This window comes from Astatotilapia calliptera, chromosome 7, assembly GCF_964374335.1.
Source record: "Astatotilapia calliptera chromosome 7, fAstCal68.1, whole genome shotgun sequence".
Taxonomy (NCBI): Eukaryota; Metazoa; Chordata; class Actinopteri; order Cichliformes; family Cichlidae; genus Astatotilapia; species Astatotilapia calliptera.
Genome location: NC_137428.1, coordinates 60,092,719 through 60,116,764, shown reverse-complemented (window position 1 = coordinate 60,116,764; position 24,046 = coordinate 60,092,719). Strand labels below are relative to the sequence as shown.

The 24,046-nt window shown below is 41.1% G+C and overlaps 1 protein-coding gene across 1 annotated transcript in view; it reads right to left on the bottom strand.

Moving 5' to 3' along the window:
- The window catches only part of pclob (piccolo presynaptic cytomatrix protein b), a 65,915-nt gene that overhangs the window by 9,627 nt on the left and 32,242 nt on the right, over positions 1 to 24,046 (bottom strand). Inside the window, exons 14-31 of the mRNA XM_080303305.1 lie at positions 21,785 to 22,642; positions 14,578 to 21,316; positions 10,823 to 12,378; positions 10,467 to 10,732; positions 9,272 to 10,082; positions 7,940 to 8,978; positions 6,567 to 6,635; positions 6,211 to 6,237; positions 5,049 to 5,137; positions 4,842 to 4,917; positions 4,599 to 4,724; positions 3,232 to 3,340; positions 2,941 to 3,008; positions 2,606 to 2,838; positions 1,877 to 1,924; positions 1,625 to 1,755; positions 649 to 675; positions 102 to 195 (exon numbers count right to left, since the gene is read on the bottom strand). Of these exons, the coding sequence (XP_080159431.1) occupies positions 102 to 195; positions 649 to 675; positions 1,625 to 1,755; positions 1,877 to 1,924; positions 2,606 to 2,838; positions 2,941 to 3,008; positions 3,232 to 3,340; positions 4,599 to 4,724; positions 4,842 to 4,917; positions 5,049 to 5,137; positions 6,211 to 6,237; positions 6,567 to 6,635; positions 7,940 to 8,978; positions 9,272 to 10,082; positions 10,467 to 10,732; positions 10,823 to 12,378; positions 14,578 to 21,316; positions 21,785 to 22,642 (12,366 nt within the window). The remainder of the gene's footprint in view (positions 1 to 101; positions 196 to 648; positions 676 to 1,624; positions 1,756 to 1,876; positions 1,925 to 2,605; positions 2,839 to 2,940; positions 3,009 to 3,231; positions 3,341 to 4,598; positions 4,725 to 4,841; positions 4,918 to 5,048; positions 5,138 to 6,210; positions 6,238 to 6,566; positions 6,636 to 7,939; positions 8,979 to 9,271; positions 10,083 to 10,466; positions 10,733 to 10,822; positions 12,379 to 14,577; positions 21,317 to 21,784; positions 22,643 to 24,046) is intronic.

Sequence of the window (24,046 nt, the reverse complement as noted above, 5' to 3'; positions counted from 1 at the left end):
GATCACAACAAATACAGTAACTACACAAGAGTGACTGTGGGAAGATGTTTGTGTGCATGTGCGTTTTAGTGTGGGACAGGAAGAGAGGGTCTGCACAGTACCTGCTCCAGATGAATGTTCTTGTAGATGACAGTCTGATTCCATTCTGGGTTCATGGTCTTCTGGGCATACTTGGTCCTTCTCTTGTTATCAGCACTGATAATTCATGACATTCAGAATGATTGGTTGTTAATAATACATTATTAAAAATCTCTCCACTGCTTGATCCCATGGCAACATTCACAAAACTGCAATGCTCAGTAAATGGGCTGAATAGATGCTGCTTGGAAAATGGTCAATATCCTTATTTGGAGGCACCAGAAAGATTGCAAACAAACTGAAATATTTTTGTTAATTGTCTGCTCTGAGTAAGATGCTTTTAAATTTTTTTTTCAAATGAGTACAGAGATAGAAGCTGAGGAGAGTTCAAAGTCAGAGGCATGGAGAGAAAATGTAATGGCAGAAGTGCTCTTAAACATTGTGAAATAGAGCAGATAATTGGACGAACAACAAAGGCCACAATAAAAGGATGGAAAACCACTTTGGATGGGTAAATTACACAAATAAAAACATAACACCAACTAAAAACAAAGATCAGCACCACACTACCTTGCATTCTGGACAACCATGACTTGGCTGAGGGAGTCCAGAAGAGGAAGAGGAGGGCATATATCACAAACAAGAAAAGCAAAAATACAAAATAACAGTCAGAGAAGCTCAAAGAGCTCAAAGAAAAGGCAGTAAAGGATAGAGAGCTGAGGCAATCAATATTCTCTTGAGGGTAAATCACTGTTTTTGTGCCTACACAGTAGATATGACTCAAGACCAAAAAGCCTCACAGTGATTACTGGCTCACAGGTGAATGAGAAATTCACTACTCTGACCTTTTGTTGAGACACTGTGGCTGTGAACTCTTTTGCTAATGTCAGACAGATGCATTTCAAATATATTCTTGCAATAAAGCAGCAGTACAAAGGTGCTCTCAACGAGCTTACATTTTTAACCTATACAGCGTGTAGGTTGAGGGAGAGAGCGCATAATCTAATAAACAGGCCTGATGGAGGCATTATCTAAGAGCAGATATTGTTACAAGAGAGATAATGGCTGCATCGATCCTCTCTCTTGCTATTCACAAGCTCTTAGGAAGACAGTGGAGTCGACACCGATAAGAAGGAGTCTCACCTAGGGACAAAACCAAAGCACTCACTTTAGCCAAAAGTAGAAAGAGTAAGAACATGAGGTTGACCATGTGGACTCTCTGTTGCCAGCTAATTTGATACATTATAATGCAGCAATTTGGAAAAAGGCTGCCTCTTACAGCTTTATGTAAAGTCTAACACAACTCACTTTATTTATTTATAGACTAAAGCAAATCGAATCAAATTACTGCAGAAATGACTGCCTCATATCATCATGTCCTATACCATTTTCTCACACAAACTTAAGACGTTAGTCAGTGGGATACAGCAAAGTCAGTACAAAGTCAGGAAAAAAAAAACAGGGAGAGAGAAAACAAAACAGACACAAAGGCAGAAAAGCAGACACAGAACACATATTAGTTAGCACTAAAATGCTAAAAGCTCACCCTCTCCCAGGTAAAAGGTAGACCTTCACAAAAGGGTCAGAGTAGCCATCATTATCCCTTGGGGCCAGGTTTCTAGCTTGCAGGACGTGGACAATAAGATTTCCTAGATTTCTGTCATAGTTGATCTGGAGCTGTTTGAAACAGAGTGTAGAGGAGGCTCTATGAGAGAAACTACAGGGGTCCATCTTTATGTTGTTGGGGGTAAATAGTGATATTTTCTTAATGTTTGTTTGCATGTGTGTGTGTTTTAACCTGAATTTCTCCTGTGATGGGATGAGGCATCTTCATCATCTCTGTTTGCTAAAAAAAATAGAACAAAAACAGAGAGGTCAGGAGGTGGAGTGGTTCTAGATTGATAGTTTAATGATTTGGCAAACAAATTTGTCTGGCCCACAATAACAGACTTTAGCCATTAACCTGGGATTAAGTTGAAGTATATATTAATAGAGTACTGGTGAAAGAGGTGCCCTTGTAGAATAGATATTAACATTTTTCATTGAACGTATGCACGTTGTGGGGGACACTGACTATCTGATCGGTGTGTTAGAAAGGAAAGTCTGTCGGTGTAGTGTGACACCATTAGTTAGTTTAGTCAGACATCTCGTGTTCAAAATGAGTTCTTTATTGCAGCATCAGACTGCGAATTTGGGGTTTGATAGGTAATTATCCCCCTTGACCCTACATGCGGATGCTAGGATGGTCGAAGCAGCCAGCTGCTCTGTGCAGAGGGAGAGACGAGAAACCCAGACTCTTAAATAGAATGCCCAGATGAGAGGTTGTGTTTGGTATATGATTTAAGGAGAATGTTTCATTTGTCTGATGCAGTGCAGCTCGAGTTGCCTGGCTGAACTTGCCTGCGGTCTTCACTTCATTTATTTAAAGCAAACACATTTCACAGAAATGTCAACAAAAGACTAATTTGAATAAGAATGTGTGTGAGGTAAGCCACTAAAAAGAATTTTAATGGATGAAATCCATTACCTTGTGTCGCTGCTTCTTGCTTATTGCAGGGGATGCAGGCTGGCCAGGGCTTGGCACCCCACTGGAGGCAGCCGATCCAGTACCAGAGTGGAGGAGGGCAGAGCGCTCTAGTGCAGACAGGACCCCCAATCCCCCAGCTCCTACTCCAGCCATACAAGGTGCTTGCTGCTGGGACACCTTCTGCAATTCTGCAGCTAACTGCTTAGGATCCACACCGGGGGAACGCTGTCCACCTACAGAGACGAGTGTATATAGTGACTCACATTTTATTTATGTCAAACATGTACGCAGGCGCATGCACGCATGCAGACGTAGCAACAAATTCTCGTACATACCAGCCTTAAGCTGGACATGGTGCTCCAGGGCTTGTGGGTGCTCAGGGTCAGACAGCATGTTTAGGTCGCTGTTTGGATCCATACAGGGAATTTATAATGGAATAACAACCAGTGCGTTGTAGGAGTAATCAGTCACAGAGTGGATATTTGGCAGATGAAGGGGTGTGGGACGAACAGAAGGGGAAGGAAAGACGAGAGAAGGTGTTCATGGCTGCAGAGTCACCATTTTGTGACTAAACATGTAGGAGTTTCAGTGGGATAGAGGGATAAATGGTGACAGATGTTACTCACAGTCTCACACAAAGCTCCGCCTCTGCACATGTCTGGCCCATAATAGACTGCACTTCCTCATAAGTCTTTCCCGTTAGAGGGACTCCATTCCACTCCAACACCTGCATTCCTGTAATACGATGAAGGCCAGCATGCAAAATGAGTGACTACCCCTCATCTCTATACATGAAACGTGTTAGAACAGAGAGTGCAGTTTTCATGCTCACAGAACAATAGTAATAGCAAACAGCTCTTCAACTGAATTAACTCTGTCTTCATTCTTCTTTATTCTCAGTTGGGTTTATGCATTGGCTTTGTTCCATTGTTGGAACAACACCCAGCACAAAAGCAAGAAAGAAGAGTTTTGCCGATGATTATATTAGATGTTTTGTTTCTCACAAAGAATAATGTAGAAAAAATAGCATATTAGAAGTAAAAACACAGCAACAGCACAAGAAATAACCACTAATATTTGCATATTTATGATGTAATACACAAAACAAATCACAGCAAACTCAATTTTTCCACCCAGGGCCAAAGAAATATGAGGCCTCACTTACACAACTGAAACCTGGTCTTCAGATTAGACTTCTGCTTACGAAGCAACTCACCAGCTGCTGTGACAATAAAGGCTCACATTAATAAGTGCGTATCCTCATGCATGAGCCAGTATTTCTTCTTAGATTATTCCCTCTGTTCTCTGTGTATAATCTGTATCCTCCCCCACTTTAATTCACACTGCACCTAAAGGCATGTTCTGCTGCCAGTTTCTTTCAACAGAACATAAACATATGCATAGCATACAGCACACGCTTGAAAGTAAACCAGCCAACCTACTGTCTTGCCTTTTTAAAAAAATTTTTTTTTCTTGTTCAGCAAGACAAAAAGGGAGTAAGCTATATCAGAATTAAATGGAATAATAAGCTAGAACCAATTATCTCATTAAAACTACTGGTGGAACTGCAATCAATACTCAGGCGCTTCTCTTTCTAAACAAAGATTAGAGCATCAATTATTTGAAATTCCAGAAACTACAAGAACAAATTGAGCAGGGATTGTTGCATGGTAATTCACTGTGTGTGTGTGCGTGTGTTTATCTGTGCTTGCCTGTCTATCTGTATCTGTATGTTTACAGGGACGCTAAATATAGTCTAATGACTAACACAGCCCACTGATGTGGAGGGTGTGTTTGCGCGTGATGTGTTGAGGAAAGACACATGACAAACCAACACACAGTAGGCTACAGCCGCCTGTCACAACTCCATCTGGAGTGATTTAGGCATGAATTTTTACTGAAGGCGTAAACGGCCCTAAAATCATCAACACTTAAAAAGCACTGTGATCATGACTCTCCTGAGCCTTGAGAATCTTTTTCATTCTGCTCTTACCCTCCACAACTTTCCCCGTTTGTTCTGCCACCCCACCAGGGATGACCTTGGCAATGTACGCTCCGATCTCTCCACGACTCCCTGGAATCTCCTTACCACCTACCACACGGATGCCAAGTCCATTACCTAAACGGTAAAAATAGGGATACAAATCCTAATTACAAAAACAGAAATAGACAATCTTTGTGATTTTTTTATGGTTGTACGATAACTGTATGTCTGCATTTTGTAATAGTTTTATACCTGACACACTGGAGTCCTTCATGTCTCTCTTAAGCTTGATGCGAGTGTGAGGGAAGGCATAAGGCACGAGTTTCATCTGAAAATTCACAGGATTAAAAGAAGCATGTTTGTAAGCAGAAAACATTCCGGGTTTACATATTAAAACCAAAAATAAACATGGAGTGGAAAAAAAAGGACCAAGCTGAATATTATTAGCTTGAATCGCACCTGTCTCCTGTCTGAAACACTCCCGCTCTGAGGATGCCCTTCTCTTGGCTTATCAAACCAATCTGTGTCCTCTCTTCTCAGGTGGTAGGCTAGACAAGGAAAGGATCGCATTAAAATCTATGCATGAAAATAGGGACTAGAAGCTTTCAGCATAGAATCAAGCAATCTCTTTTTTTGTATTTAAGAATAATTGTCACACATCCACCCAGATTTTCTAAAAGGCAGGAAGATCTCTGATCTGTCCTGACTGGATAGGTGAAAGCAAAGAAACAGAAACTCTGCTCCATCCTATCCACAAGTGTGAGATCAGATGGCTACTAAAAATACTAAATGGTGTATGAATAATTTCAAGTTTGATAAAAATTGATATGCTTTAAATGTTTGGAACGTTTTATTTTCTATGTATTATTTTACAGCACTGTGTACAGGAAATCTCCCCCAAACCATCTTCATTTATAAGTAACGACTGGAAGATACTGATAGTCTCGTGCTCTATTTTACCATCACAATTCTAAATCATACCTTTAAGAGCAAAAATAATCAAAATATTGAAAGCTATAGTAATATCTCAACTTTGAAATACTGTTTTGGTGTTAAATGTAAAAGAATCCAAACAAAGATAGAATTTTCTATGTATTGGCGAGCCAAGCCCACAAACAGAAAATAGACTGCTACATATCTTGTAAATATCTTGAAAGCATTAGATCTTGAACAAATCGGTATATGATGGCAGCATTGGTTTTCAGAATTCTATAGAAGATCTTAAAATACTTTGTGCTGTGAATCTGCATGTTTTTGGTAACACTTATGCACAACACACATTTATTTTAGTGCATGGACATGAATACTGGAAATGGGTCTGATATGTTTACAAAACCACAGTGCAAACATTCCTGAATGACACATAAATTAAGTCTCTGCAGTGTATAACACATAAAAGATATCGAGTGTCATTAAGATGGGGTTCATACCAGCATGGAACTGACATGTCAACTACAAGAGTCACTAAATGATATGTATTGTATACGATTGTGAGGTGGGTCATTCCAGAATGAATCTGGTATGTTTACAAACTCAGCCAGAGAAGTGAACCATTCATGATATGCGGCATGGAGGCATACAGTCTCTAAGTAACTACATGAGAATTGCGATGCCGTCTCACCTTCTATATTCCAGTTTGGGCCTCCAGCTGTGGTACAAAGTTATATATGTTTTTAAGAAATTTGTTCAACATATGTTCATTCTTCTATCAAGCTACAGGAAGTAGAGTGCTAAGACTAAGATTTGTACTGCAAGTAGGCTAAAATTCAGCACATGCACTAAAAGCAATAGTAGGAGATGCATGCTTTACTGCATTTACTAGCCTGACAGACAGATCACAAATTTAAGCAGAAGCACTATGAAAAAACCCCCCAAACAAAACATATAAGATGTTTCTTTAGGAGGGAAAGCCATATCAAGATTGAGCCACATTATCATGAGAGGCAGTAACTTTAACTATGCTGTAAGATACTCTACCGTGTCTGATACTTTCATGAAAGATTCTGGCATCATCTCTGTTCAAAGCCAACATGGACTCACTTTGTGCTGCAATTGAGGCAGATGAACACTTTTATGTAAGGTCAAGACAAATGCTTCTGTCTCAACAAGAATGTATTTACATTGATTCCTCAAAATTGGCCTTGAAACAAAGCTAAAGTTGCGGAAGATATTCTTGTTCGTTGGCACTATCTGACAATTACATCAGACCCTGTGCTTTTTAATGCTACTTCATATACAAGATACTTACCAAATAAAAGATAAATAATTATAAAGGCACTGGATTTACCTAAACTAATGGAACACTACCAGTCCCATTCTTATGGAAATGGAAACAGTGCATGTCAATATCTGCTGTGAATCACCGGGGAACACAGACATCTCACACCACAAGGAGACATCCACAGCAACAACCAACAAGCATAAAACATTAATTTTATTAAGATGAAAATGGAAAACAGATGTACATGCAAGGATGAAAATAAGACCAGATTAGAAACTGAAAGATTACAGAATCAACGCTTAACACAGTTGACACAATTTTCTTTAAGTATACACAACAACATCGGCTTTATAGAAAGCTACTGCATTACATCTTTTTTGATCTATATAAACCATCCATTTGGAAATGTCTAAATTGGCCTGGCACTGGCTTAGCAATTTAGTTAGAATGAAACAAAAATACCTGTAGAATCTGCAGAACATGTATATCACCATGATTCAGCAGTACTCTTTTAAACTTACTGCTGTTGTTTTCGAGCAAAACTAAAGGAAGAACCTTAAAAATGTATGTATTTCTTTTTCTATAAGTTTTCTGTGCCACTGAAAAAGGGCTCCAGTGTAGGCTGTTCAATATTGCTCAGATTTTTAATGAAATTTATACAAAAAATAAGGCAGCTGCATTGTGAGCAGTATGTTTGCTTAGCATATCTCTTTGTAGTTCATAAACAGATAACATAGATTCTAGAGAGGATCTAATTTAACATTTTTAGAACTGTTTGGGTCTAAGAATAAGGAAGGACATTGAATAAATTAAACTGAAAAAAACAAACAAACATCAAGCTGATGAAATGACACAGAAAAGCATGGATAGACGTGGCATACATAAACAAAGAGTGTTATGTATCGCTGACCACGATAATTAAAAGAAAGGAAAAATCATGCAAAATTGTGACTTTACATTTATCGTGACAGAGGGAGATATTGTAACAGACAACAATAATTATCTGGAGCACTGATAACTGAGAAAGAAACAGTTAATCCAGAAAGTCAATATGACCACTCAGTATTAGCATGCATGATAAGCACGTCGATATGGTCAAATTGTCGAAGCAGTCTTAGGCTCCATTTACCTTCACTGTCAGACATGGCACCTTGCAAGTCATCCATGATGAATGCGATGTCTCGATCATAGCCACGAGTCCGAGATTCCTCTCTCATATGTTGCTGTACCTCTGGGAGGGAATGGCTTGACCCAAATTGGTCCCTGGAGTCAGCAGAAATGGGAGGGAGAGGACCAGCTGAAGCTCTAGCCATACCCATTGGTTGCCCCACTGGACTCAGAGGACTTTCCTCCTCTGAGTTCTGAGCAACAATGGGGATGCGTCCACGGCTTTGGCTTATAGGTAAACTAGTGGGTTTTGCTCTGGCTACCCCAGGGGCAAACGCTGCATCTAGAACCTCTCCCTCTGATTTAAGTCTTAATGAAGAACTGGACAGATCCCGTTTAATAGATAGATCCAAACCATAGACTGAAGAGGGTCGGGAGGAGGGGCGAGAACGGGTACCACTTGGGTAGGTGCCATCATCATGGGCAGTTGCCCTGATAGTAGAGCCAAGTCCAAGAGACTGACCAAGATTAAGAGAACCAGACAGGTTGGCCCCTAAGGAGGAGCCTAAATATTTTTGTTGCTCAGACAAGTTTTTTCTTAGCCCAAATGTAATCTCATCCTGAAGTAGCCTAGCTCTAGCAGCCAGACTGGACACAGAGGACGCTCCAGATCCCATGTAGCTACCATATTCAGGCTCAAGGTCCCTACTCTCCTGAATTGGGGAAAATTTTGTGATGGCCTTAGGGTCTATAAGGGCCTTTTTGTTCTTCATCTGTTTCTGGTAAAGCATAGCCGCTGGGAGTTGTTTTGCAGCCTGTTTTTCAAGGGTGAGCCTGCCAATGCTATATTTCTCTCCTTTAGGGAAATGGCGAAAATTGCTGTCACTGGGGAGATATTGTGGTAAGCCCAGACCAGTCAAGTGTTCGAGTCCCTCAGTTCCTCGTCGGAATTCTTGCTTGATCTGCTGCTTCAGTAGCTTCAGCTCATAAGGTTCTTCCATAGTATCATCTTCTCCTTTGCCATAACTCTGAAGCCGAGATGAGCCTAAAAATTCTGCCACCTAAACGGAAAAAATAGATAAAATTATACGCCACATGTTAAGTGTTATTGTGTAATTGTTCAAAACACTGAAGTGTTTTGAACAATTAAAAGGGCTATATCAGTCACACTGTTTTCTACATTCATGCAAGCCTAATAAAATAAAACTGGAGAATCAGCACTTCAAATTGTTGAATCGCTTTTTTAAATGAAAGAGCCAACACTAAGAAACACTAACATTCTGAGCTATTAGCATTTGTCTGAGGAGAAAAAGGTAGCAAAAACTAGAAACTAAGTTAACAGTATGGGATTTACCTCTGCTGTGCGCCTGAGTCTGTCTGCCTTGGACATCTCCTTATCAGGCAAGTTGAATCCAGAACCCAAGCCAGTATTGCTCAGCCCTGTTGACGCCTTGGTGAGCTCCCCTATGTCTTCTATCAGCACATAATTCCTGGCATTATGGTGGTCAATATCAGCATAGAAAGAATCAGCAGAAATGCTAGACATGGGACTAGAGGCCATGCTCCTCTCCTCAAGTCCTAACCTCAAGTCCAAGCTTCCATACTTGCCCCCTAGGTGAGCCACTCCATATCCACTTTCTGTGGAAGTTGGCACAATGAGCAGTGGCTGGTTGCGTATCACCTCATAGTTAGTGGTGATTTTGGGCTCTAAATCAGACAGGTTTGTTTGTCGCTGCTTCCCCTGCTGCAAGAGCAGAGCATGTTGGTAGCTGCCTGGCTGAGTCTGGGCATGGGAGAGGGACATGGTTGGGTAAGGAGACACCTGTTGGTGGTAAAGTGATTGTTGCTGATACATGTTCTGTTGGGTGTAGTGGCTAGTGGTTTGGGTCTGGGGAACATACTGGCCATAGTGAGAGTAGGGACTAGTTAGTGTGTTGTACTGGGAATCAGCTTCTGTCTGTGGGGGGATGAATTGCTCAAATTCTGACTGGGGAGCTGTCCGTGGTCTCTCAAGACCATCACCTCTGGTCTCTCTGATGTTGCTGACCTCACTGTCAGACATGTAGTCTCGCTCCTCTGCCACACCCTGAAGATAGGCTCTTTCTCTCTTCTCTCTTTCTTTCAGCAAGGCCTCCTTACGACGGTTGATACCCATCTCCAAGTACCTTGAATAAATAAATGAAATAAATATATATATATATTTTTTTTTACAATTTTAGTACTCAAAAGTTCTAATAAAAACCAGGGGAGGTGGCAAACAATATTCTGTTTTCTCACACATTAATACCTGTTACTATGTGTGAGTGTTGAGAAGTCTCATTGAGAGATGTCAAGGCAGCCTTTTTGCCCATAAGCTATCAAGGTAAGAAGGGAATCATGCAGACGAATTAGGAAGATTGATGGCATGAGATGCAATGACTGATGCAGTGGAGTTAGCTTGAATCATTTTCTGAGGTATTAGTTATTTATTAATTTAATACAGTAATACAAGTATAGGTAACTTTATATCCTAAACTGCGATGATTTTAAAAAAATTAAATGTGTCTCACCGTAGCTTGGCATCAATCTCTTTTTCTTCTTCATCTAACTCAGCCTGTTTCTTTCGAAGTTTAGAAGATTCTCTCTCCACTAGATCGAGCTCCTTGTCAATGTCCTGCAGGATCTTTGCCCGGGCCATAGTTGTACTACGAGCTAGACGGCGTCGAGCAGAGTTGGTGCTGTAGCCTGACCGTCCTGAGAGGGAGTCATCTTCAGGAGGGGGATCTGGCAGTGTTCTCTTTACCTTCTTACCTGTACTAGAGGGAGAGCCTCGGCTCTAGAATAAAAACAATTAAACAATCAGTTTGTCAATTCAGACTACTATATGACGGCTCATATTTTTCCATTCATATGTGATATGACTTACAGAATAGCTGTCTGCATAGTATCCACCCATCCTGTCTTCTGTGGAAGGACTAAGGGACTTAGGGTCAGATAGAGATTTTTGACCAGCCTTCAATATCCGAGGACCAGAAGAAAATCTGGTTGGGTCTGCAGTCAACATTCTCTGTCCTCCAAGTGACTTTTCTGGGGACAGTGGGGAAACTGTAGTATAGAAGGTTTTGGACTTAGCGGGGATGTCTGCTGAGAGGTGTGTGCTGTAGCCCACCTCAGTGGGAGCATGTCTTCTGTCTGAGTCTGTCTGACAGCTCAGACTTCCACCTCTCTGAGAGTTCTCTGGAGCTGATATATGTTTAATGATTTCTACTTTTGTGTCCATCTGGACATTAGGTCGCTTGATAGTTCCAGAGTGATCAGTCTGGACAGATATCTCTGCCACTGTCTGGATAGCAATGCTAGAGACCTTGGAGCCATGTTTTCCATCACTGCTATGCTTTCGAGAGCGTCGCCGAGCTTTTGTTGGAGCATCCCATTCATCTTGGTCTTCATCGTCAGTCTGAGCTGAGCTATCAATGTTTCTTTTATTTTTCTTTCTCCTTCCAACGTGTTGTTTCTCTGCTGAGTCTTCATCATCTGTCTGCACCCCACTATCAATAATTTTTTTCCCTATGTCCTGATCAGCTTGAAGCTTTACTAAATCTTGACTTTCCTCTATGTGTGTCCCAGCAGATGGAGTCGTAGACTCATCTCTGACTGGCCAGTACTGGCCACTGTCTCCTACACCTGCATATTTAGCATCTAGAAGATTTCCAGTGGGACCAGTACTACCATAGTGCTCGTCTAGCTGCCGCTGGAGTTGCAGTTGGAGCTGCTGAATTTGCTGCAACTGCTCTTTCTGCTGTGCATAGGTCTCCTGTTGAGCCACCATGTGGGCATGATGCTCCTCTTCTTGCTGAAGGAGAAGCTGCTGTTTCAGAGCCTGAAGTTCCTCAAGCTCCCTTTGGACCATAAGCTGTTCCTGTTCTCGATATCGCTGGATTTCTTGCCTTTCCCATTCCAGCTCTTCTGCAAGACATAGTTGCTTAAGCTTCTCTAGCTCTAGAAATTCCCTCTCCATCTGATACTGGGCCATTTTGGTGTTATCTAAGCCAGGGAATATTGGAGAAGAAGCTAGGGCATCCAGAGAAGCAGCAATAGCTTCCAGGGTGGCATCAGAGTACATCTCTGGATAGCCAGTTATGATGTCAGCCAAAGCTGTAGGTAGAAAATCTTTAGATAGCCCAGAGTCAAAAGGAATTATCTGTCCAGGGTCTGTAGTGGGGATAAAGCCATATGGGTGTGGTAATGGCTGGCTGTGGACTATTGATGTGGGTGTTAAGGTTGTGCTAAAGACAGAACCTGGCTGAGTCGTAATTGCATATGTGGATGGAACTGGGGCAGCAACAGAGGAGTAAACTATTCCATCTGATGTCCTTAGAGCACTATTTACACCAAACCCAGCTGCAGGGATCTGGGAGTATTGAGCAGTAGTCATCAAAGGGTAGACTCCAGTCGTTTTGCTAGTGTAGTCTAGTGCTTTACCTGTTGTAATAAAATATATATTTTATTCTTCTAAAAAACTTTTATTAAAAAAAAACCCAAATGAGTCATGCAATTTGGATTAAAAAAAACTGCACATGCATATCTGAAGTCATTTTGGCTAGCAAGATGCAAAACCAAAATACTGAGGGAGCACACGTAGGCAAACACATGCATCTGTATGAAAAAACGGAAAAGAAAAGAAAAACAGGTTAATATTTAAGGAAATCATGCATATTAAACAGCAAAGCAAATTAAATAATTTCCAAAAAAGTTAAGGAGATCATGCAACCTATAAATAAAAAACAGAAGATTTAATCATATAAAAGATTTTATTAGAGAAGTGTAGAAAATATATAAAATACTGGTGATTTTTTTTTTCAAACAAAATGTTTCCAAAATGCTTCTTTGCTTGAAATCGAATTTTAGTTGGTAATCACTTCAGGGAATTTTATGTTAATTTTATTATGTGCTAAAGGGTGACGGGTCTTGCCTTCAGGCAGCAGGCTTGGACTCTTTGTAATATGTACAGAATTTTCCATTATCTTGCTGATATAACCAAGCTTCTCACTGACAGAATCATTGTTCAGCATTAATGGTGCCTCGAAGAAATTAAGTTTTCCATGCTATGTGCATCAGTGGAACCTATAACTATTCAGATTGTCATGTGTCTGCTGAAAACAAGCCAGGTGGTCAATGGCTGCTTTAGCCTAGAGTACACAACATCTTCAGGAGACAGAAACACTCTCTACTTTTAAGATTAGGCTTACTTTTCTTTTTGATAAAGCATATAGTTAGGGCTGAATCTTCCCTTAGTTACGGTGCAATGTCTAGGCTGCTAGGGGCTTCCCATGATGCATTGAGTGTCTTTCTTTACTCATCTTTTTACTCACCATGTGTCTATACACATTAGTTATTATTAATCTCTTTCTCGCTTGACCCCCCAGTGATCAGGATAGATGGCTGCCTCTCCCTCAACCTGGTTCTGCTGCAGATTTCTTCCTGTTAAAAGACAGTTTTTCCTTCCCACTGACGCGCTTGCTTATAGATATTCATATAATTGTTTGGGTTTTCTCTGTTTTCTCTGTATTATTGTCTTTACCTTACAATATAAAGCACTTGGAGGTAACTATTGTGATTTGGCGCTATATAAGTATAATAAAATGGAACTGAATCTATGAATCAAAATATTTTTTTAATTTGTGAAATTACAGAACACATCTTTGTATGTTCTTTGTCTATTTCTGTCTTAAAGATAAAGGGCATTTATTGTCAATTTTTCTCAAATTATCAGAATCTTCTAATGATATTATATACCACAGTTGGTAGAGTTATCTTTTTTACCCTGATTGAATAATAATTTTCCTAATTTGTTATGAGATATTCCTCAAACTATGTCCTTCCAGCTTTTATAAAGCATGTTGCTGGTATTAAATTTAAAATTGGCATATATGCAGTGCTGGTGAGTAACGGAATACATGTACCGGCGTTACGTATTTAAAATACAAAATATGAGTAACTGTATTCTGTTACAGTTACCGTTTAAAAAGGTGGTATTCAGAATACAGTTACTTTGTTGAATTAAAGGGATTACACGGCGATCTTTTCCTGTTTCATACGTTATGTTGTCCCCTCTCTATTTGTGGTAATTCCACCCTGGTGGAAACCCAAACGAAACACGTATTAAGAGGCTCTAATTCCTCTGTCTCAATCTCGCAGCCCATGTCACCCCTACTTGCAGCCCGTATAATGATGCGGCGAAATATTTTAAAAAGTTATATAATGTGAAGGCAATAGGCAGAGTGTTACAGGCATAGCCCTAAAGAATGTAGCCTCATGGGCAGTGTAGCCCAGTTGTAAGTAAGCTATTAACTGTAAACTGTGTTTGTGTTTTTCTCCATTGGAGCAACCTTTCAGCGCGTCCCTCTGTCTCTCACTAACAAAGTTGACCCAGACAACAAAGTAAAGCTAGTGTCCTAACTTTTTTGGAAACAGTATGCAAGCAAACATGAAATAATAAACTTCCAGGAAAAATAAGTATGTTTATCTTCAGAAAGAACTGAACTGTAAAAACATACTATATGTCATGCAGAGGCATTTTAAAAGCTTGATTCAAGCCAATGGAAGCCCACTCCCCCCTCTCAAAAAAAGAAAACACGGAAGTAAAAAAGACAAATCATGCAGAAGTACTCTCATACTCACCAGCAGAAAGTTTAGCTGCAGTGAGGTCTATAGCGCCATCTGAAGAGCCACTGAGGTAGTCATAGTCACTTTTAGGAACCATGGAAAACAGTCCTGCCTCTGTCAAGTTGGTTTCAGACACTGATGCTTTTATGCCATTAGTTCCTTTGATACTATACAGTCCAGCATTATCATATTGATAGTGGTCATCTCTGTAGCCAAAACGGTTATCAGGTTGGCTTGTAACTGGAGGCTGTGTTCTGCATGATCCCGTGAATGGTAGCTTGTAAATTACATCACAGCAAACACTATGCCTTCCTGCTGTAAGGTCCATTGGGGTCCCTTCATCCTCTACAACAGTGGTCACCACTCCTGGACTTGTACCAGACAATGCTACCACAGCTCTCATTGGTTTGTAGTTTGTCAGATCCATGGCCTCTGTGGCCTCTAGAGAAAGGACAGGCCCTCCATTGCTGAGAAGTGTGGGGACTGACGTCAATGGCTGTTTTGCTCCAGAGGACACAAGAGCTTCAAAGGAAAGATTAATTGGTATATCTTGAGCTGTGGATGCTACAGCACTCAGCATGGGTTGGGTGCTAACAGGTCTGTATACGATCTGTGCTAAGGGCTCAAATGGTTTGTATGTTGTGAGGGATAGTGGCAATGATGTAACGGGGCCTTGCAAATCAAGCGGTTTCTCTGCTGGAGTGTTGCTATATGAAGCAATAGTAGCTGTGCATGTGACAATTGTGATGCTGTCAGTGACAACAGACAGTGTGGTTGCTGGGGTAATTGCTGGACTAAGATTTACTATCTCCGGCTGTACTGCTGTAATTTGACGGCCACTAGAGTCACTTGAAAAAGACTGTCGACTTGATTCAGGCGGAGTCAGGTCCATGCCTTGCGCAGTCATCTTTATACCAACCTTCATTGTACGTAAATCAATAACATCACCAGGATATATTTTACCATTCTGTTTGGGTACAGGTTGGACTTTAGCAATGTCTGGTTGTATAGTTATTGCTACACTAGGTGGAGGGACCTGTGGAAGTCTTTCATGGACAACAGAAACAGTGGTCCTCTGGACCTCAGTGGTAACTACTTGAGTAACTAGGCTAGGAAGGCTTTCAGGTGGCTGGCCTGAGGTGGAAATTGAAGCTGAATACATATGGCTCATACTAGAGACCACCTTTTCTGCTCCTCTTATCTCCTGGCTTTCAATAGACTCTTGCTGAATTTTAGTGATGGTGACTGGAGAAACATTCTGTGGAATGTCTTGCACTGTGGGCCGTGAGGTCCTCGCGGTGTATTCCTCAGTGGTTATTAGCTCCACAGGGTGATCATATTCTGATGAATAAGTCAATGCATGTGGTTGGCGTTCTGGAATAGATTCTCTTCTGTAGGGGAGCTGAACAGCATAACCATCATTAGAAACATCTTTTTCAGCTGGCAGGTTTACTACCTGTGCTAATTGGTATGGTTGCTGCATGGTTATGGATTCTCTTCTGGTGGCAGCAAAGGCTTCAGCTGTAACCACTTGTCTGGGCATTTCATACTCTGTAGGACAAGTAAATCTTTCAGTTGTGGCATATGTTGGCTGTACTATGGAAGATATGGATGTCCTCCTCTTATGGGTGGTTTCCTCAGTTGTCATAACTGGCATTCCAGGCCCAGCCTGAGGTTGTATCATGGATGATGATATTGAAGAAGCTATGAGATCAGCATCCTTAGTTATAATTTGTGAAGGAGGCTCAAATTGAGGTTGCAATGCCAGTGGTGGCACTGAATGTGTCATAACTGAGGATGTTATTCCTTCACAGACCTTTGGAATATATATATGAGGAGGTATATTTGGATGTGTAACTATGTGTTCAACTTCCATGATAAGAGGTGATGGTGTTTCCTCAGCAGCTGTAGGAGATATCTTCTTATCGTCTATAGTTAATGGCATTAACTCAACAGGGGTAATTTCACTTACCACAGGTTGATGATGTGGTAATGGATGTACCATTGCTATCTCTGGTATTCTAACAGCTGCATCAGTTGTAATAACTTCTGTGAGTACATCAGACTTGGTAGGGAGGAAAACCCCTTCAGCTACAAGAAGTGGTTGCTGAGTAGGCAGATGTTCTGTCACTGCAGGCAGAACTTCTGAAGGTTGAATAGTTTGTAGAACAGGTGAGGGTTCAGAAATGGTCCAGCTATAGTTAAGACCTGTGGCCAATTCTTGATCTTTCGAATGAGTCATTGCTTCAGATACTGTAAGTGGATGCTCAACAGGGATTTGCTGAACACCTGGTATCAGTGATCTTAATGAAATTGCTTCTGCAACAACGACATCAGTAGGTACATCCTCGTCTGTATGTGGCATTTCAATTTGGGCTGCAGCTTGAGCATCAAAAACAGTTGCAGATGGTCTATCTTGGGCTACAGGTTTGTCAAAAGATACTCCAGGCTGCAATGAAGTAGAAAAAACTTCAATCAGAGGCTCTGGCTGGACAGGTATGGTTGGTTTGGGAGCCTGAGGAACCAGTGCTTCACTTAAACTTTCTGATGGAACTGTTATGATCTCTGTAATTGTGGCTTGGACTGGATGAATGAGAATTTTTGGCTCTGGGGACACTGTGATGACCTCAGACAGTGTTTTAGGTTGTGACAGTGGTGGAGTCATTGATTGCTCCTGGTGCACAAATGGTTTCTTAATTGGAAAAGGCACAGTATGTGCTTGGACAGAAGTTTCCTGGGCTAATGGCAATGTTACGATATCAACTACAGGAAGCGATGACAGCATTACAGATGGCATAGTGTCTGTTTTAGCTTGGACTTCAGAAACTACTACCTCAGAAGTTGTCATTTGTTCAGGGACAGCTGAAGCTACAGATATTGGAGGTGGATGCCTTACAGTAGGGACCGAGGCTCTCCTTACTGTAGCCTGTGCTGAGAATACTTCAATGGGTGCTTTCTGCTCTGATGGTGTTGTCCGTATTCCTGACACTTTTGTGGAAGGGATGGACCCTCTTCTTACAGGTGCTTGGACAGTTATGGACTCTGTTGGTGAACCAGGTTCTGATGGAAGCGTTATCACTACATAGGTTTGTAAACATTTCGCATGTCTAGGAGATACAGGTGATTTAGGAGATGTTGCACCCAACTTAGACTCCACAGGTCTTGTCAGACTAAGTGATAGAGCCTTTGGAGGTTCTTTTGTCCTGGGGAGGGTTGCCGCTTTGGGAGCTACAGGAGGTGGCTTGACACTCTCTCCTGGTTTATGACTGAAAACCAGTCCAGCTGGAATTGATACAGGTTTAGGTGGTATGGGTGGAGGAGGCTTGGTAGTCTGACTAGGAATAGAAGCTGCAGAAAGAACTGGTGTGAAATTTGCTTTAGCAGTTGTCACTGGAGTGGGAACTGATTGCTTTGGAACAGTTGGTTTGGGTAAAGTGGATGGAGGTGTTGGACTAGAAACTGTAATGGGTACTTCTACTGTGTCTATAACTTTAGGTGAAATGGGTGGAGCTACAACTTCCTGCACTGTTGCCACCTTAGTAGGAAGTGAAGATATATCTGTACTGCACACATCTGAAGCAGAATGTGGGGCTACTTGGCTACCATATGGAGCAGAAGCAATGAAAGATATTGGCCCTTTGCTAGGTATACCTTGGTTTCTGGCTTGTTCAATCAAAGCTTTGTTCTCTACACTGGGGACAATGATAACTACATGCCCCTGTCTATTTGGTGTTACTAACTGAGGTACAACTCCACCATCTGATTTCATGGCTTCCATTCTTGGTTGGATATCCACAACAACAGATTGCATTGGCTGTCCAACAGCTGTGGTTCCCATAGGTGATGTAGTCCGAGTGGCATGCTCAACAGGTTTTACAAAAGGAACATCTTTATTAGTTTCAGGTAATGATACCGAAGTAGATCGAGGGGGAGGAGGAGGCGGGACCTTCTTTTTGACTATAGTAGTTGAAGCTGTTGCTGCTGAAGGCATCTGGGCGGTTTGAGCCAGAGGTGGGACTACCACTGGACTGACTGATGGGATGGCTGATTGTACAGGGACTGAGTGTATCACTTTAGTTTCAGCTTGAGCTGGGGTAGTAACAAGTGCTGAGACTGGTAATGGGGGATGTGTTGGTATGGGAGCTGTGGTTGAAACCAGGTCAGGCATCTGCACTATGACTGGTTCAGGACATGAAACTAGAGTGACAGAAGTGGAAAGACTGGCAGATGTTGGAGCCGAGACTGCAACAGGTCGGGCTGCTACTAGGGTTGTAGAATGAATGGAGACAACAGAAGGTGCTGGACTTGGTGCTGAGACCTGTGAAATAGCTGGAATGTTGTCAGGAACCTGAGATGGAGATGAAACCAAGTCTGGCATTTGTACCACAACAGGTGATGCAGTTATGGCTTCTACTGTAGAAGTCTGAACTTGAATGGCTGTAGCTGTTTGCACTTTGGATGGATCAGACACAACATCTGGTATTGTAACTATAACTGTAACTGGAGAAGAAGAGACTGAGTTTTCATTAGATTGTACTCCTGCATCTGTGGCAGGCAGTGGTGAGGAGATCTCTGGAGGTGACTGTGTTTTAAATGAAGCAGAAGGTGTTGGTGTAGACAGTGGAGTTGAATCTGATGAAAGAGGTGTTTGAGCCTGGAATGGAGATGAAGATGTAGCATTAGAGGCCAAACTGGAATCTGCACTAGCTGGTGAGGTTGGAGGTGACACTGGTGATACAGGAGAAGGTGTTGTAGTTAGTTCTGGAGCTGATATTGGAGTTGGAATAGGTTTTGGCTCCGGAATTTCACAGACTACACATATAGGATCCATCTCAACAGTTTCAGACAAAGATGGGCTTATGCATGGTTCTTCTTTGGTCTCAGAGTCATCACTGGGGGTAATGTCAGAGGAAATACCAATGCCATAGTCATCTGCAAGACTGTCATCCTCTTCTTCCCCAGATGAACACTGAGTAATCTTGAGGTCTGGTATAGGGAACAATGCTTTCCTTAATGCAGGATCTTGTTGAATCATAGGCCTAACAAAACTTATAGCCCCACTAGGAGTACTAGGGACAACAGTTATGTCAGGACGCTTTGGGGGCTCAGAAGGGCGTGGAGGGGCTGGTCGCTTCTTTTTCTTTGCTGACATGTCACTTAAAGTTTCAGTTTCTGTAAGAGGCATTTCAAGTTTTTCAGTTGGGTATGTCTCTTCTATAGTCACTACACAAGTTTCAGCAAATGAGGGAGGGCAAGTGACCTGTGAAGCGCTTGAGGCAGAAGATTCCATGGCATTTTGTGCCTGCTGAAATTCATGCTCTATCATCATTAACTCTCTCTTCTTTTGCATCATCTCCTCATAAACCTCCTCAGGAGACCTGAGTTTTTTGAGAGAATCAGAGCCAGTATCATTTTTGGGTTCTTCCCGAGATTCACTCATTTTAATTTCAGGTTCCTCAACTAAGGATTCATAAAGATAGTCCTCTATTGCCATCCCCCCATAGAGTGGCTCAATATCAGGTGGACTGTCTCCTGGAATAGCTTTAGTCTTCTGAATAATTTCCTCGTATGCTTCTTCTGCACTCTTTAATGATTTTGTCACACTGTCCTTTTCTATAAATGGATCAGAAAGGGTGTATGGTATGACTGTTGGTGAAGGTTTACGTCCTCTCTGTACAGCTTGAGTGGCTTCTGATTCTGATTCTATACTGGCAGAATACTCCGAGCCAGATGTTCTATGAGTTTCCTTTATAACTGTGACTTCTTTCAGATCCTCTGTGGAGGAAGAATCTTTGTGTGGGGACAGTAGTTGTCCATGGGGTCCCATCTTCTCTTCCTCAGAGGAGTCTTCGATGGTAGGAAGAGGCTGAGTTGGTTGCCTGTGCTTACCTTTGCGATACTGTTTGTCCCCACTGGGTTTCCTGCGACTAGGGCTGCTATCACTATCCTCTTCCAGGGAGGAGGCTGATGTAGGTGAAGATTCTGGAGTAAAACTGGATGCTTGAACACTAGATGAACCCTTTGACACAGATTCTGTGATGCTTTCTATTTCTTCATCTGTGCTTTGTCTTTGTCTCATGACTGGAATTGCTTTCTTGAAAGTAGTTCTGGGTAATGTTTCAGGCACGCTTTGAGCAGTCATGCTGTCAGTTTTTGGGACTGCTTTGTTCCTGGCTGGGCTGTCTTCATTATCTGTGCTACCTTTTCTAGAAAGTGGTTTGACTGTCACCAATGTATTATCAAGGTCAGTATCCTTTATAGCTTGTACATTCTCCAAATTCTTTTCTTTCTCATCTTCTGATACAGACATTTCTTCTTCATCACCCATACCCATTATCTGCTTGCGGATGAACTCTTCGTCTTCCACAGAGGAGTCAGCACTCTCAGTTTTGATGTCCTCACTGCTGGATGAAATATTGCTCACCTTTAGTTTCCTTCTCTGGACTTTAGGTGATGGTGAGGGTGTGAGTTCACTTTCACTGCTTTCATCCATTGCTTGGAAACTCAGACGCCTTCTTTTAGCATTTATCTGCTCCTTTGCTGGTATAGAAGAATCTGCACCATCTTTGCTTGCACCACTCACTATTTCATCATTCAATTCATGTAATATGGGTAAAATCTGAGGTTGCTCTTCATCATGACCCTCTGGTTTGGATTTGGGCTTAGTAGCTGTTACAGGGACATCTGTAGGCACCTCCGCAGTGGAAAGAGAGTCTTTTCGTTTCTTACTGAGCTCTTTGTCTTCATCTTCATCCTAAAATTGTGAAAAGGAAGACATATCAGTGTGCCTGTGATTACATTTCTTTAATAAATGAAGTTGACTCTTAATGCTGTGGAACCCAAGATCTGTCATGAGCTAACTTACTGCAGAAGACACACCAACAAGCTTAACAAGATTCTGTCCCCTTTTGAGTTAATCAGTGTAACCAAATGGAGCTGTAATGTACAAATTTCCATATTACTCCATATACTCATGAAAATGCCATCACTGATGTGAACAACTTTAACGTTCTTATAATTTGAAAGATAAAAGTCAAAGTTTTCAAGATTAGCAAAACAAGAGTTTGGAATCTGATGTGCTTTGAATATAAAAATACATCTAATCTTATACAGGTAAAGTATAGCCAAGACTAAAGAACAGAGAGAAAAGCTCTTGTTGTTTAATTTTTTATCTCTTTTAGATAATCTAGATTTTTTTTCAACAAACAGGATAAACTCTTACTTTTCTTTTTGGAGAGACTGGTTGCGACTCAATGGTTGAGAGGATGTTGGTAATTTTGTCAGCAGAGTCATCAGCAAATTCTTTGCTGTCAGTTACTGTGACTGCATCTCCTTCCATAACCACCTGCTGCTGTTCTTTTGACTCTGGTTGCACCATAATTTGCTGCAAAGATTTTGATGAGTCTGTCAGGATGGTGCGATCATCAGTGTCTACCACCTTAATAATCCTCTCTGCAACAGACAGGTCTTGTTTTGTCTGAGCCTCTGGAATAACTTGAGCTACTGCAACCTCTGGAGTGACAGGGGACGCAGAGACAACTGAAGCGTCAGGAACTGGAACTGAAGAAGGTTCAGCTACTCCTGCTTCAAATTCAACTTTATGAAGATCCGTTTTAGACTCTTCAGTTTTGCGTAATTTTGTCGTGCTGAAATCTGTTTTTGGTACCTCTTCTTTCTTGGTAACATCTGTATCTAGAACGTCAATCGTTGGTGTTACCTCTGTCAAAGGTTGCTTTAAAACCTCTTCTTTGGTGGGTAAAGGTGTCGTCTCAAGCTCAATATGTGTAGACGCTGCTGTAAGCATTGTTTCCATTTTGAGAGATGTTGAGTCTACATTTGCTTTTATGGTTGAAACTGTTGGTGCTGTCTCAACAGGCACGGGGGTGGGTTGTGATTTTGTGGGTCCAGGCCTGGTCTCTGACTTCGTTGAGGTGGTTTTGGGCTCTGCCTTTGTGGTTACTGGTGTGGCCTGGGTCTCTGACTTGGCAGGTGGAGGTGAAGGTTGAGGCATTTTTCCTGAGTCTCCCAGCTGTCCTGACAAAGCCCTCTGAGTTTGGCAGTTTAAACACAGCCATTCCTTCTGTAATCAAACAAAAACAACATAATTAGGAAACACATTAAGATAAAAAGTCACAATACCAAATGAGAGCTATTGTAATCAGGCTAATTATGGTCCTTATCCAAAGAATTTATTTGTTCAAAAAGATAACTGAAGCGTTATGCCAGAGTTGCAAAGTCATGAATGAATTAGCTTCTTTGTCATGCTTCACACCACTGCTTTTTCATTAGCTTCTGGACTAGTACCTGATGATATGTATATGGATGGCCCTGCATAATGATTTAAAATCTTGACTTAGAGCCTACTTAAATAAAGTATTATACCTTAAATTATTAGTAATAATTAAAATGAAACTGTCTGGAATTTATGACTAAATTAGTACTTGGTATTTAGGTGGGATGTCTCCATGTGTGTACCAATGCCACAGAAAAACAGCGCTCTAAAACCAAGCTAGCAGAACAAAGAAATTGTTGAGTAATTGTTTGGCTAGCCCATTGAGACATTACACAAAAAAAGGATATCTATTCTGTAATATATATAACTGTGCCTAACTAATTATTAGCCCATTACCTTCACTGTTTAAGAAAGGGAATTATATCGGCTCAAATAACAACAGACTAAATCTGAGCACTGACAACACTAAACTTTGTTACATGTCAGGTGCTCATTAAAATCCTGCATTAAGATCACAGTAAATTACCCCACTGTGTGCAGAACTCAGTTTTCTTGTGCATGCATTTTTTCTGCTTTCTGTTATGATGATACAGAATCTTGTGTTTTATATGTCATTTCATCCATACACATTCAAAAAAAAGAGTCCACGGTCAAAAGTAACCTGGCCAGGCTGAATTAGACAGAAAGGTTATTTTTCATACAAAGTGGAACTATTAAAGAAAAAGAAGGGCTTATGTAAGTTGAATCAGTATCAATCTCATTTTACAAAAGCCTCGCCTCAGACTTTATTTCTTTTTAAACTGCTTTCAGAAAGACAATTTGCTGAAAATAGTGCCAAATTACTTGAATGAGGCTGCTTTATGTCTTTACTGAAAGGAAAAGCAAAAACAAAGAAAAACACTGAAGAAAAACAACAAGCACAAAACAACAAAAAGCAAAAATACTTGAAGAACTCAGTCGTGTGATGTCTAGACTTTTTCCTGTTAAGTACGTTTGCAAGTAATAAAAGTTCCAAATTATGTATTTTAGACTAAGACATGATAATTCCTGATGGTTTTCACATAGACAAATATTATAGTCAATACAATACAGTTTTGGATGCTGAGTAATACCATAGCACTCTAAGTGATCTAAATTCAGTAATCAGCTATCAATGCTGAAAAACAGACTTAGATTTTTAAACTTCTTAATAAAATAATATAAACATGCTCAGTACTGTTACAGTAGACCGTACATTACACATGAAACAGC